The following is a 15,232-nucleotide window of genomic DNA, read 5'->3' on the forward strand; positions in this document are numbered from 1 at the left end:
TCTTTCATTAGAAAAAGTCAGAAAATTCTTTCGTGAGCATAAAATATTCTGAAGTTATATAGTTTACAAGACTGCTAAGGAAGGATCTAGTTTAACTCTTTTAATAAGTATATAAAATCATCTTAACACATAATATAGTACATATTTCTAATTTAAATCTAAAAAATGAAAAGCAATAGTAAGTTATCATAATATTCATATACTAGAAGATAAAGAAAAAAATGATATATGATCATCTATTGAGTACAGACACCTTGTACCAAATACAGAACTGAACGATAAGATCATTAATTGGATTTAGCCTTTTCGTTAGCATTAGCAGCATCACTTGAGGCCAGGATCAATGCAGCTCTTTGCAATTGGATAACATTGGCCACTTGTTTGAAAATGTAACCTGGTAAACTAATCAAAAGAACCCACTTACCAAACGTCTTGTAACTTTCAAAGCCGTACAAGTAAAGACCACCATAGAAGCTTTCATTGAAAAAGCAAATTGTAAACAAAACATCTCTTCTAGTATAGTACAAATGTAATAATCTAGAGGATTCCTTACCAACCTGTTTATGTGAACTACCACCACTGCTTAAAGTAGCATACATATGCATATAATGACTTGAAATATCTAATGAGATCAAGATTTGAAGAATAACGCATAAGTTTGGGAACTTGTAACATAAGAAACAAATTAAACCAGAAGTAGTAGATCTATCAGTGACCATATCCAAAACAGCACCTAAACTACTAACTTGATTGTATTTTCTTGCCATGGTACCATCAAGGGCATCCAATAAACAAGAAACAGTATAGACAAGACCAGTCATGACGGGATGATTTGCCATAGTGAAAAATGAAATAATAGCTGTTAAGACACGCATGTACCCAATTTGATTTGGGATGTACCATAGTACGGCCTTGGCGGTGATTGGGCCTGGGGCGGATTCAGTAGGTTGTTTGGAACTCATGGTTTGGTTAGTTAGCCGCTTCAGCTATCTGTTAATAGCAAATATTTGCTTGTTCTTTGCTCGAGAATTTGACTTAAAACAAATACAACTGAAAAGTTTCTTAAATAAGCAATGTAAACTTTTGGACACATTTCTTGTTTTATGCAGAGATAATATTTTTCGCCATGGAGATGATTTCCCTAAGCCTCCGCGGACCCTGACGGAGGGCGCGAGGTATGCAACGTTCGAGACAAGAAAGTATTCTACGTACATACGCAGACAGAGAAGTCTTTCTTGCTCTCCAGAAGTGTGTCGGTTGAGAATCGAGAATACTTATCATGCTTCTTTAAGGAGTTTAACAGATTATTTTTTTCTTATTAGATTCATATCAATATTTTTATATATATATCTATACATATTATTTTGTGTTTGTTCTTATTCGTATTCTAAGAGCTTATACCTATAATTTCAAACGCTTCAAGTTTTCAATAGTAGCTTCTAAACCTTCGATCTCAGCGACACTGTTGTCTAGTTTGACCTTGTTGGCTTCTTTGGCTTGAACATTAGCTTTACTTTCGTAATCCTTACGGTTCATAGTTTGCTCTAGATTCTGTTTGGATTTAATAGCCTTTTCCAATTTCTTTCCAGCTTTAGTAATTTCAGCATCAATATCAACATGGCCTTTAACCAATAAATGAACATTGACATCTGGATTAACAGCTTTCAAGACACAACCTTCTGGAATTTCAGAGCTCTTGTGAACGACAGTAACCTTATTGATGGCCTTGATCATAGAAACAATGGAGTCCTTTTGAGAAGTAGTGGTTTCGAAGGATTTTTCATCGTTCGATTCAATAAAGACTTCACCATTCTTTAGAATATTGAATTCAGCTAGTAAAGAACGTGCTTCCTTGGTAACATCCAAAACTAGTTCATAAGCATTAACAGCGTCTTCGTTGTCATATTCTTTGATGTAAACAGGGTATGATGCCTTGACAATAGTAATAGCCTTTTCAGAGGAACGTTTTGGAAGACGTTGCCACATTTCTTCAGAGACGAATGGCATAAATGGATGGATTAATCTTAACGCATTATCTATCAAAGTGTATAAAGTATCCTTAGTAGATTTTTGTTCTTCAGGAGTACCTTCTTGAATTAAATATTTCGAGTTTTCGATGTAAACATCACAAACCATGTACCAGAATTCATAGATCGCACTGGTGGAGTTTAAGAAATCACGTTTATCAAGATCAGAATTGACTGACTTGGCTGTAGTGGTTAATTTATGTAAAATCCATTTTTCAACTAAGGATTCCTTACCAGATAAACCTTCTTGAGCAGGTGGTTGGTAATCGTCACCTAATCTCATTAAGGCAAATTTAGTAGCTTGGTAAATCTTGTTACAGAACTTTCTGTAACCTTCAACACGTAAAATATCTAAATTGATATCACGACCACCAGTCGTGTAAGCGCATAAAGCAAATCTCATAGCATCTGTACCACATTGAGGAATACCGTTAGGGTATGATTCCTTTTGACCTAACTTAGCCTTTTCTACTTCTCTTGGGTCCAAATTACCTGATAATAATTTAGCATGTAAATCATCCAATTTGATACCAGATATAACATCCAATGGATCGACAACATTACCTAAGGATTTAGACATCTTCCGGCCTTGAGCATCACGAACTAAAGAGTGACAGAAAACTTCTTTGAATGGAATGGAACCAGTTAATTTGAGACCTAACAAAATCATTCTACTGACCCAGAAGAATAAGATATCCCAACCAGTTTCTAACATTGAGAATGGATAGAAGTTTTCCATATCTTTAGTCTTTTCTGGCCATCCTAAAGTGGAAAATGGCCATAGGCCTGATGAGAACCAAGTATCTAAGACATCCTCATCTTGTTCCAGAGTGAATTTGGTATCTGGGAATTTAGCATTAGCCTTTTTTTGAGCTTCTTCAATATTTCTACCAGCAACCCAGTAAGAGCCATCATTTGGATCATTTTCTTGGCCTTCAACCTTGATGAAGTAAACTGGACAACGGTGACCCCACCATAATTGTCTGGAAATACACCAATCTTGGATATTTTCTAACCAATGGAAATATTCAGCTTCAGAAGACCTTGGAGTAATGGTAATATCACCATTTCTAACAGCCTTGATAGCTTCCTTGGCCATGTCACCTTGAGCAACCCACCATTGTGGTTTCAATAATGGTTCAATAATATCACCCGATCTAGAACATGTTGGAATGGTCATTTCATTGTCTTCTTGACCAATGTACAAACCCTTCTTCTTTAATTCTTCAATGACCTTCTTTCTAGCGTCGAATCTTTTCATACCCTCCCATTCTGGACCACAATTTTCATTCAATAAACCGTCATCAGTCAAGATGTTAATGAATTCCAAATTATGACGTTTACCAGTGTTGTAATCGTTTTGGTCATGAGCTGGAGTAATCTTAACAGCACCAGTACCGAATTCCATATCAACAGCTTCTTTGTCTAAGATAATTGGAATCTTTCTTGGTAAGAATGGATGTTGAACAAATTTACCGTGTAAATGGGTGTAACGAGCATCATCTGGATGAACGGCAATAGCAGTATCACCGAACAAAGTTTCTGGTCTGGTAGTAGCAATGATTAATTTTTCATCAGTTTCAGAGTCAGCAACTGGGTAAGCAAAAGAAGTTAAGACACCAAATTCGACCTTTTCATCATAACCTGGAACACTTAATAGAGTTCTACCTTTAACATCTTTATTTTCAACTTCCAAATTAGAAATGGCAGTGTTCAACTTTACAGACCAATTAACTAATCTAGCAGCACGGTAAATGGTACCATCATCATGTAATCTAACGAAAGCTTCGACAACGGAATTAGTTAATTTTGGATCCAACGTGAAAGCTTCACGAGTCCAATCGTAAGAGGCACCCAAGTTTTGAATTTGGTTCTTAATTCTGTTATGATATTCTTCTTTCCATTCCCAAACTTTGTTAACAAAGTCAGTTCTACCATAATCATGTCTAGTTTTCTTTTCCTTGGCCCACATTTGTTTTTCAACAACGGACTGCGTAGCGATACCAGCATGATCGAAACCTGGCAAGAACAACACAGTCTTCCCCTTCATTCTGTTATATCTAATCAAAGTATCTTGAATAGAAATAGTCAAAGCATGTCCGATATGTAAAGCACCTGTAACATTTGGTGGAGGGGCAGGAATACAGAACAAACCTTCTGGTTTGATCTTCCCATCTTCAGTGAATTCTGGCTCAAAGAATCCAGACTTAACCCACCAATCGTACCAAGAACTTTCTACATTAGCAGGATTATAAGCTTTCAAAGATGGATCGTCCAGAGAGACAAGTACTTTCTTTTCACCTGGGACAGTCTTATCGACGAATTCAGGAATTGGTTCGACTTCTTTCTTTGGTTTCTTGGCCTTTTTGGAAGCATTGTTAGCGTTATTGGCGGCAGCTTCCTTCTTCTTTGCTTGCTTGGCAGCAAATTTCAATAATTTTTCAGCTTTCTTCTTTTCCTTTTCAATTTCCTTTACCGTCTTGGCAGTACCATCTTCTTTTAATGGGTTGATGATAATTTCTCCCGTAGTTGGGTCCACTGGTGGTAATCCGTCTAAATCAGCCATGTTTGGAACTCTTTAGAGACTTTTGAGTATATACTAATAAGAGATCTAATTATGTAATCATATATGTACGTAATAGGCCATCGAACACATTTGACTCATTTTTTGTCTGTTAAAGATAATAATATTCCAGTATTTCTCGACTATTAGTCTACGTACGTACATGCGTATGTAACTCTTTACGCGGACAGCTTCGCTGTCTCTGAAAAATTTTCAAAAACCATCAAATTGTTCAAACTCCAGGCCATTCTGGTAGGTGGACTTAGACAAGTCCATCGATATGGATATAGATGAAATATATACTAAGCAATATTTTATATATTTACGACTATCAATCGGTAAAGTTATATAAACTTCTTGATCTGGTTTACCAAGATTTTTCATCAATATATGTAATCTATCTTGAATTTATTTCCCTTTCCAGTCACATATTAACTGACACTTCCCCTCTTAGGTCGCACTGCCCGATCAGGAAATTTCTGAAAATTTTTCATCTCATCTCATCTCAAAATAATTGAAAGTAATACAAAAGAAACTATGTATAGATAGAAACATATGTAAGAAACAACAATCATTTCTTGAAGAATAATATCTCGATAGGATTGCATTATTATTCCTATAGGAACAAGAAAGAAAAGCAATGTCACGTATTATCGTCAAAGGTCTACCAACTTTCTTAACCGATGACAATCTAAAGACACATTTCAACAAAAGATTAAGCACCACACATAAGGGGAAATCAGATAACCTTATAACTGATGTCAAGGTTCTAAGGGATAGGAATGGTGAGAGTAGAAGGTTTGCATTCATTGGGTATCGTAATGAGGAAGACGCATTCGATGCAGTGAATTACTTTAATGGGTCATATATTAACACTGCCAAGATTGAAGTGTCTATGGCGAAAAGTTTTGCTGATCCTAGAGTACCACAACCTATGAAGGAGAAGAAAAGGGAGGCATATAAGAGATTCAGAGAGAAGGAAGAGAAATTGTTAGGTGAGGAGAATGATAAGAAGTTGAGGAAGAAGAATGATGTCAAAGAGAAACATATTTCTATTGATGCGGAAATACAAAAGAATAAACAATTGCAAGAGTTTATTGAAACTATGAAACCTAGTAATAAAGTTCCTTCTTGGGAAAAGGCTACCACAGATGATTTCGATAGTGCGTCTGTTCGTGATGCTGATAAAGAAGGTGATGATGATGATGAGATGCCTGGGAATTCTCTTTTAGCACAAGCATTGGCTCTTAATAATAAGTCTGATACAGTTAAACTTCAAGAAAATGAGAGTGACGATGATTATGCTGATTTCAACGCGAAAAACGATGATAACGAAGACGTGGAAGAAACAGAACCAATGATGTCCCTTGACCAAGTCGAACCTACTGAAGGTGATGATAAGGAATTAGCCAAAGACGAGAAAGTGTCTGATCTGGATTGGTTGAAACAAAGAAGTGTTAGAATTAGAGAAGGTGAAAGTGAAGCGGCAAAACCATCCAGGTCTACTGAGCAAAAACCGATCGAACAAGAAGAAAAAGAGAAGGACGCAGTAACGGAAGAAATTACTGAACAAGAACATGAAATAAATGAAGAAGAAAAAATAATTGAAAAAATAAATAATACTGGCCGTCTTTTCCTTCGTAATATCCTTTATTCTTCAACAGAAGAAGATTTCAGGAAACTTTTTAGTCCATTTGGTGAATTAGAAGAGGTTCATATAGCTTTAGATACAAGAACTGGTCAATCCAAAGGTTTTGCATACATTTTATTTAAAGATCCAAAGGATGCACTCCAAGCTTACATTGAATTAGATAAACAAATTTTCCAAGGTAGACTTTTACATATATTACCAGCTGATGAGAGAAAAACACATCGTTTGGATGAATTCGACCTGAAAAATATGCCTTTAAAGAAGCAAAGGGAATTAAAGAAGAAAGATAATGCCTCTAGACAAACGTTCTCATGGAATTCACTTTATATGAGCCAAGATGCTGTATTAGGAAGTGTTGCAAGTAAATTAGGTTTAAAGAAATCAGAATTAATTGACCCAGAAAATTCAAGTTCCGCAGTTAAGCAAGCTTTAGCAGAAGCCCATGTTATCGGTGACGTTAGAAAATATTTTGAATCTAAGGGCGTAGATTTGACAAAGTTTGCAGAATTAAAAGGTTCCGATCAAAGAGATCATAGAACGATATTAGTAAAAAACTTCCCATTCGGAACAACTAGAGAGGAAATTGGTGAATTATTTTCTCCATTTGGTGAAATTGAAAGATTATTGATGCCTGCTGCCGGTACTATTGCAATTGTACAATTCAGGGACGTTACTTCTGGTAGAGCAGCATTTAGTAAACTAGCCTTCAAAAGATTTAAAGATGGTATAATATATTTAGAAAAAGGTCCAAAGGATTGTTTCACAAGAAATGCTGAGACATCGGATTCCGTGGACGTTGAAGCTAATCAAACTGCGGTAGTAGAAATAAAGGATTCCGTCAAGGATATTATGGACGGAACCAAAGAGGGCGATGAAACTGGTGAAGGGGAAGAAGCCATTGTAGATGGTCCAACTGTGTCTATTTTCATAAAAAATTTGAATTTCTCAACGTCTTCTTCAGACCTTACGAGTAGATTTAAAGTATTCAATGGTTTTGTGGTTGCCCAAGTTAAAACAAAACCTGACCCAAAACATCCGAATAAAACACTTTCGATGGGTTTTGGTTTTGCTGAATTTAGAACAAAAGAACAAGCAAATGCAGTCATTGCAGCAATGGACGGTACAGTTATAGATGGGCATAAAATCCAACTAAAATTATCTCATAGACAAGGTACAAAAGGAAATAATACGTCTAGTAAGAATAAAACTAAAAGTGCGAAGATTATTGTTAAGAATTTACCATTTGAAGCCACTAGAAAAGATGTATTTGAGTTATTTAATTCGTTTGGACAATTGAAATCTGTTAGGGTGCCAAAGAAGTTTGATAAATCTGCAAGAGGTTTTGCATTTATCGAATTTCTGTTACCAAAGGAGGCTGAGAATGCCATGGATCAATTACAAGGTGTCCATTTATTAGGTCGTAGGTTAGTCATGCAATACGCCCAGGAAGATGCTGCAGATGCCGAAGAAGAAATTGCTCGTATGACAAAGAAGGTACAAAAAACAAGCCGTCTCCACTGAATTAGCAGCTTTAAGAAATAGTGGTGGTAGAAGGAAATTAAATATTGATGATGAGGATAATGATGGTTTAGACGGTGTATAATAATTAAACATAGAAAGAACCGTTATATACTTTAAAGATTGCATTTTTTTATTAACAATTGGACTGTTAACCCTTCCTTTTTAAAAAGTTTTTTAACTCGACGAGACCTAATTCTCTAATGCGTTGTAGTCCAGTTAGATGCAATATGGTCATTGCAGTATAGAGTTTGAAATATTAGATAACAGCATGAATTTGTATATTCTAAATTTCAAAAGAAAGTGGCAAATGCATCCACATATTTCGTCCCATCGTCACTTAGTGAACGAAGGATTCCTTGATGGGTTTTATGTCGAAAGGTAAATCCAGTTATTCTTGAACTTGCAGAACTGGTTCCAAGAGTTACCACTGAGGACTCTTCCGTTCTCAAAACGTTGCGGTATTTTTCCATATCTCTTGCATCATTAAAATCATCAAAATAACCTGTATCAAATGCGTCATCTAATTGGGGGATAAAGGGCGGAGTACTGTGACGCAACATATCAAAATTGATACATTTAAAATATTCTATATTTTTTAATTCTTCGATAGAACGCAAACGAATTGCTGGATCTGCTATTAACAGCTTTATGAGATCCCAAGTTTCGTTTGGAAACGCAGGTCTACCATCCTTTAATATTGGTCGTTTTAGTTTCGTTCTCCAATGTCTTAAATTTTCAGTTGTTTCTTTACAGCTAGCACCACTAAAAGGGGTAAAACCTACCAAAGATTCGAAAAGTATGCAACCTAATGACCAATAATCTACAGTATAATCATAGTCTTGACATTCTAAAACATCAATTGCCATATAATCAACAGAACCTACTACTGAGTTGGCATAATTAGATTGAATACACTTAAAATCCTCAGAAATTCCATTAAAATCATAATATTTGAAATGCCTCAGTGATTCAACCCTATTAAGTCTTTCTTCCATGCGTAGCACTTCTGAGTAAGGAAATTTTCCAGATGCTAAGCCAAAATCGGTCAATTTTACGTGGCCACTCGAATCAATAAGGAAATTTTCAGGCTTCAAATCTCTATGGATATAACCCAATTGATGTAAAGAGTTGATTGCAAGGAACATCTCACTAATATAGAATTCGGCATGGTTGTGTTTCAAATATTTGACATTAGATAATAATGTCCTAAAATCACCACCTGGTACAAATTCCATAGCCAAATATAACTGTTCCTGGTCTTGGAATGCGTACAACAATTTCACTAACCAAACAGATTTCGTAATGCTCAAAATATCTCTCTCCATTAGCACCTGATTAATTTGTTGTAACTTCAAGGAAGGTTTTTTATGTAGTATCTTCAATGCACAAAGCTCAGAAGTGTCCTTCTTTCTTGATAAAAAAACTTTTCCATAACCACCTTGGCCAATTTGACTGATAATCTCAAAATCTGATTTTTTCAATCTTTGCCTTCGACCTCTTAATAAAGCATTTTCTTGTATTAGATAACTGCTCCATTCATTTCTCAAATTCATTACTGAAATGCTCCCTTTATTTTGCTCAATGAAATCTAAAATCTTCTTAGTCCTGGTTCTTCTGGTAATGATATAATCGAATAAGCTAAAGTAATATTCCAGAAAGTAAATCTGACAAGCAGCGATGTTTCGCAGCACTTGAGGCTTGTGCCTCTTCGAAAGGAAGTTCTTCGGTAATTTTTTGCTGACTTCAAATCCAAACATTCTTTTTTCACATTGCAATGCATATGATTATTTTCCTTATCATTTTCAAACATATAACCATGGCATTCCTTGTTTTTTGGGAAGGGCTTTTCATTTTCTGGTTGGCTGTTTATTTCCAAATCAGTCATTCTATTCGTTATATAGTTCACATTTGTAGCAATATTTTTAAACATTTTGATAAAGAGTATCGTGACGTAAATCTTGTAAGCTAGCAACTTTACTAGCAAAAAATGATAAATTTGAATCTTGTTTTATTTAAACAACCAATAGTTCTTCCTTCCATTCCATTAGGGTTTTTAAATCTTGTATTTTGACATATTACTGCCTTTGTATTTCAAAGTCATTCTTGTCCATCAAAGTATTGTGACACTTTCTTCAAAGAAATCTGATTCACGAATTACGACAATTAGCATATTGTCAACATTCTTACAAACTTTTAGAAAGAGACGACATCTACACTTAGAAAATTCCTGAACTATTATTAGTTCATATTAAAATTCTAGGGTATTAACTTCAAAGATCCTAAGAAATGTATATGGATTCTTGAATGTGCCAGGATAAAGGCGACTGAGTCAATTAAATAATATTCATTAAACATCAAGTCTGCTTCCCTATATAATATATATGTATATTTTTTACAAAACCATGCATGGTGATCTTGTTCAAGCTATTTCATTATAGTAATTTCCTCTTTCTATTCCATAGTCTTGGTACTTTTCCTAAGTAATTTTTGTTTACTTTTTAAAGAATAAAACTAAATTTTTAAATATAATTTGTTAATTTCGGAAACGAATAACTCTTGGATAAAAAGTAAACAAAAAGAAGAATTTTTTTTTCTTGGTGTCTACATTCCCTTCAATTTGTGTTCCAATTTAAAAGGTTAACTCCAATATCTTTTTTTGAATTTTTTTATTTCTTTTGTCTGCATTTATTTTACTCCTATTGGGATTATAAAACTTTCGGGGAAGATATCATTCCACTGTCACTTTTTCTTATATCAAATTATACCAACATAAAGCTTTTAAAATAAGTTCATGCTCAGTACCATTTTTTCTTATTATCTATATATCTTTTCCACAAATAACCAAGAAAAAAATCACCAGACTAAGCAAGATTTGTTCCCCATCTTTACAATTAGATATATATATATATATATATAATACTAAGTAACGTTTCCACGTCATGAAAAAAGAAGTAAAGGGATAGTTAGTTGTTGGAAACACTGTTTTTGATTGTTACATAATTGTAACGACTTTATAAATACTCCACAAAAACCCGATTATAAGTTCCGTTCGTCTCTCTTCATCTCACCCGTAGAGAGCGCTAAGGTAGACATATGGGACCATTGATCAACAATCTTCCTTTTTAAGTAAACTACTAGGGTACTGTTTCATACTTAACTTCAATATTGTTAAAGATATTTATTCTAATAATAATGCTATTAAAATGCAAGAGGGCCAACATAAGATTTTACGACGCTATTTCAAGTGCACGAAATCAAAATTGTGCGTCACAGTCTACATCACTTTCAACGAGGGAATTTTCCAAATTTTTAAATTTTTTTTTTTTCTAAAATTTTTGAAAAATAATGCGATGAGTTCTGAAATCTCGAATTGTTTTATATGGTACTAAACTATTAACATTTATGTGTTCTCTATTAACTTTTATACATAACAACTAGTTCACGTAATACTTCATTGTACTATATCCGAATAAATAAATCTCCGACCTTCCCTTCCAAAATTCTCATAGATGTCAAATATTGTTGGTATTGAGTATAATCGTGTTAACAACACCACCGCAAACGATTTCCCAGGTTTCTCATCCGATGGTTCTAATGCTTGGGATGTTGAAAAATTCAAAGAGACATTTGATGTCCAAATAACAAGTTTAAGTGAAAGAGAAGCCAATTTTGACTTAATTAACATCGATACTTCCATGGCTAATGCATTCCGTCGTATTATGATTTCAGAAGTTCCATCCGTTGCTGCAGAATACGTTTATTTCTTAACTAACACCTCAGTTATCCAAGATGAAGTGTTGGCTCATAGAATTGGTATGATTCCATTGAAAGTCGATCCTGACATGCTAAGTTGGATCGATACAAGTCTATCTGAAGAGGAAAAATTCACAGATGACAATACCGTTGTCATGAGTTTGAATATTAAATGTACAAGAAATTTAAATGCTCCAAAGGATTGTACTGACCCTAAGATTCTTTATCATAATTCTAGTGTTTATGCTAAGGATTTGAAATTTGAACCTCAAGGGAAACAAGTAGAAACATTTGCTAAATGTCCAGTGGTACCATCTGATCCGGATATTTTGTTGGCTAAGCTAAGGCCCGATCAAGAAATTTCCTTGAGAGTTCATTGCATCTTGGGTGTTGGTGGTGATCATGCTAAATTCTCTCCAGTATCTACTGCATCTTATAGACTATTACCTCATATTAATATTCTTAAACCAATAACTGGAGAACAAGCTATAAAATTCCAAAAATGTTTTTTACCAGGTGTCATTGGTATCAATGAAGAAACTGGTGAAGCTTATGTGAAAGATGCTAGAAAGGATACTGTATCGAGAGAAGTGTTAAGACATGAAGAATTTAATGATAAGGTTAAGTTAGGTAGAATAAGAGATCATTTCATTTTCAATGTCGAAAGTACAGGTGCGATGACACCAGAAGAGATTTTTTTCAAATCTGTTAGAATTTTGAAGAATAAAGCAAGTTATTTAAAAAATTGTCCAATAACTCAATAAATATACAAGGGTTAGAGAAACAACAAAGCTGCAAATGGAAGACAACAACATATAGATTTACCATTAATAGAACAACCCTCCCATTCTCGCCTTATCATTCATTTAAAAATAGATACGTATATACGAATGTAATATTTTTTGTATACTCAATATTATTATAAAAGAGGCTCATTATCAAAATAGGAAAATAATGATATTTGTAAAAATATATTAATTTTTCCCAATCGGACAGTTCGATTGGGATGTATATGCAAAATATTGTTTGTGTTTGTATGTATGCATGTATGCATGTATGTGTATATTTATAATATTTACGTCTATATCATTAAATCAACAATTTTGGAAATGTCGATAGTTGTCAAGAATACATGTCCCGTATACCCATCCTGATCAATAGTTGGTCCATCGATATCATTTTCAGTATTATCAATAGTTTCATCAGGCGCAAATTCTGAAAAATTATAACAGGTCAAACTAAACAAAAGGAATTGGGAAATTAATATGAAGAAATCGAATGAAATCATCCCGAAATTCCCTGCAAAATTGTTTCTAGGGAGAGGTTCACCAATTAGTTGTAGGAAAATGGAAGTCGCTCTAAGTTCACCTCTAATTAATCCATCGTCATGATTATAAGGGGATGGAATATCTCTCAAATCACCGTTTAGATGATTATCATTCATCTTACCAATGAAATCCTTGGGAAATATGATTGCCAAGACTACTACGAATAGATTTAATGTAAATGACCCATGGAAAAGAAGCTTTTGTATCTTCTCTTTAATTATTTTAAAATCTTCCATGCTAAAAGCATTCGAATCAATAGATGATGATAAAGGTCTTTCGCCTTGTTCCAAATCAGGAGTTGCGCTTGATTCAGGAAATGCGCCGGGCATTGGGATACCATTAGACGACCTTGATCCTATTAGTAGAGTTGTGGTAGTATCACCTAGTCTACTACTATTGTTAATATTACTATCATTACCATTCGTTGTATTTGGCGGTGTATCATTAGCTATAAATGTTGATAACCGAGGAATACCTGCCGTTAAACCTTGCATTTGAATACGGTTAGGGAATGGATTCGAAAGAAAGGATTGAACCATACATCTTAAGATTAAGCTCCATACTGTAGTACCATATTTAATATATTGTAATATAATTAAGAAATATCCCAAAAATGTCAGTTTATTGACTAAATTTATTTGGAAGGTCCTGTTCCTTTGTCTATATGTCTCTTTATTTCGAAGAATTCTTTGTGATTCCGCCTGAATATTTGGTAAATCTCTATGTATTCTATTTTCCATACTTTGATTTTATTTCGTTTTGTGATTCTTCTTTGTTGTTTTAATAACGAACCACTTCGCTAAATGTAAATGTAATGAAAGTAATTTTAGTAAGCAGATTTGTCGATAGGATATCCTTAGGATAGTACAAGTTAAAGGACACGATTAGGTTATTCTCAGTTAAATACGAGAACCATTCAGTTAAGGTTAACAATAAATGGATGTATTCAAGTTGTTGGCCTTATGCTATATCTCTTCAAATAGATCCTTATCATAAAGTTCAAGTTCCAGTCTTCGCGCTGTAATTATAACCCTTAGTGAATTTCAGTTCGAACTCGATGAAAGAGAATCGACAACTAGTAGTAATATTGTTGTCATTTTGCCTAAAAAGAGGGATTCGAGAAGTAATACTCTGGTTATAGACCTTAGAAATCCATACGAAGTTATAGTCTACAGACCCTTACTTATTTGTACTTCTACATTGTTTTTTGAAAAATAAAAAAAAAATTGCCACCTGCCAGAATTGAACTAGCGACCTCTGCATTACAAGTGCAGCGCTCTACCACTAAGCTAAGGCGGCATTACTAACATTTTTCTGTAAAATATGATTTGGATATAGTTTTGAATCTTGATTTTCTGACGAGAAGACTATAAGATTCTTATGAAATGTATGATTTTTGTTGCTCTCTTCTTATATAGTATAAGATGATAACTAATAAAAGATATAAAGTAACGACTGAAACGTTTCTAATTCCAGCTCGACCCTTAGTCCTTTTATATCTTTCAAAATTATTTTATCTAATCGCTTGCCCGTCATAGTTAGCTTAGATAATCAACGAGCTTATTTAATCATATTTCGTTCTGGAACATTTGATAATTTGGGGATCATATTGTATCATAGACGTACTCCTTAATCTTGTGTTACTCCTTATGTTATTCTGTTTCATTGTAATGCACTGTGTTACTAAAATAGGAGTAGGATAAAGATTGGATAGGACAATAATAGAATGGTAATAGAATGTGAATAGGGATAGGATAGAAATACAGGAGATAAAGTAAAGTTAGTAGTATCTTACTTACATTAGCTCCTAATTAGTTTCTCCACATAATTACGGCTTATGATAATGATGATAAAGTAATAACTTGGTAAGTCAAATAAATTCTAGAAGTTCATATAATATCTCGTTGAAGTCATGCATGCATAAAACAAAATTCGTAATCATGAACACCGCTCTCAAAGTCCTTTCGACTAGGTGCTCCGCAGGACACTCTAAATACTTGTAGGTTTGATTAGGAGAGACTAATCCAGAACGCCTGAGTAAACACTCAGCAAAACCATACAACTTAACCGACCCAATACATAACTTTTGTACGCATGGCCGGCCGAAACCGTAGACGTGGCTGCAATCAAAAACAATCTTAATAATAATAAGATAACACTTGCATGGCATTCGACTTAATTCAACAAACGATATTCAATTATAATTCAATAAACGTTATACAGCTACAAACATGTATGGTGCATAACATAGTTCGGGTCATTACTTCGAACCTGGTGAACTTCATAATAATAATTCTTGACTTGCTTTTCTAAAACGACTCATAACATCATGACAGTAATTACTCAAATAATAATAAATAAACATACTTCTTTGTGAAACTTTGGACTA

General features: G+C 34.1%; 6 protein-coding genes and 1 non-coding gene across 7 annotated transcripts; 2 read left to right on the forward strand and 5 right to left on the reverse strand.

Annotated features, from left to right (window-relative positions):
• Positions 1-287: 287 nt before the first annotated feature.
• Positions 288-962, reverse strand: PIS1 (CDP-diacylglycerol--inositol 3-phosphatidyltransferase; the record flags this gene model as incomplete). The annotated part of the gene is made up of 1 exon (XM_003667824.1): positions 288-962. One exon carries the CDS (start codon positions 960-962, stop codon positions 288-290), a length of 675 nt encoding a protein of 224 aa, XP_003667872.1.
• Positions 963-1,401: 439 nt separating this feature from the next.
• Positions 1,402-4,593, reverse strand: NDAI0A04740 (uncharacterized protein; the record flags this gene model as incomplete). The annotated part of the gene is made up of 1 exon (XM_003667825.1): positions 1,402-4,593. One exon carries the CDS (start codon positions 4,591-4,593, stop codon positions 1,402-1,404), a length of 3,192 nt encoding a protein of 1,063 aa, XP_003667873.1.
• Positions 4,594-5,230: 637 nt separating this feature from the next.
• On the forward strand, positions 5,231-7,762 carry MRD1 (RNA-binding ribosome biosynthesis protein MRD1; the record flags this gene model as incomplete). The annotated part of the gene is made up of 1 exon (XM_003667826.1): positions 5,231-7,762. One exon carries the CDS (start codon positions 5,231-5,233, stop codon positions 7,760-7,762), a length of 2,532 nt encoding a protein of 843 aa, XP_003667874.1.
• Positions 7,763-8,052: 290 nt separating this feature from the next.
• Positions 8,053-9,519, reverse strand: DBF20 (serine/threonine-protein kinase DBF20; the record flags this gene model as incomplete). The annotated part of the gene is made up of 1 exon (XM_003667827.1): positions 8,053-9,519. One exon carries the CDS (start codon positions 9,517-9,519, stop codon positions 8,053-8,055), a length of 1,467 nt encoding a protein of 488 aa, XP_003667875.1.
• Positions 9,520-11,271: 1,752 nt separating this feature from the next.
• Positions 11,272-12,279, forward strand: RPC40 (DNA-directed RNA polymerase core subunit RPC40; the record flags this gene model as incomplete). The annotated part of the gene is made up of 1 exon (XM_003667828.1): positions 11,272-12,279. One exon carries the CDS (start codon positions 11,272-11,274, stop codon positions 12,277-12,279), a length of 1,008 nt encoding a protein of 335 aa, XP_003667876.1.
• Positions 12,280-12,596: 317 nt separating this feature from the next.
• On the reverse strand, positions 12,597-13,583 carry GLD1 (Gld1p; the record flags this gene model as incomplete). The annotated part of the gene is made up of 1 exon (XM_003667829.1): positions 12,597-13,583. The coding sequence occupies one exon, from the start codon at positions 13,581-13,583 to the stop codon at positions 12,597-12,599; it is 987 nt and encodes a 328-aa protein (XP_003667877.1).
• A 487-nt stretch (positions 13,584-14,070) lies between these two features.
• On the reverse strand, positions 14,071-14,142 carry NDAI0Atrna14T. Its single transcript has one exon. It is a non-coding gene; the product is annotated as a tRNA-Thr (tRNA).
• Between the last annotated feature and the right edge of the window lie 1,090 nt (positions 14,143-15,232).

The sequence above is a fragment of the Naumovozyma dairenensis genome, chromosome 1, assembly GCF_000227115.2.
Source record: "Naumovozyma dairenensis CBS 421 chromosome 1, complete genome".
In the NCBI taxonomy this organism is placed as follows: Eukaryota; Fungi; Ascomycota; class Saccharomycetes; order Saccharomycetales; family Saccharomycetaceae; genus Naumovozyma; species Naumovozyma dairenensis.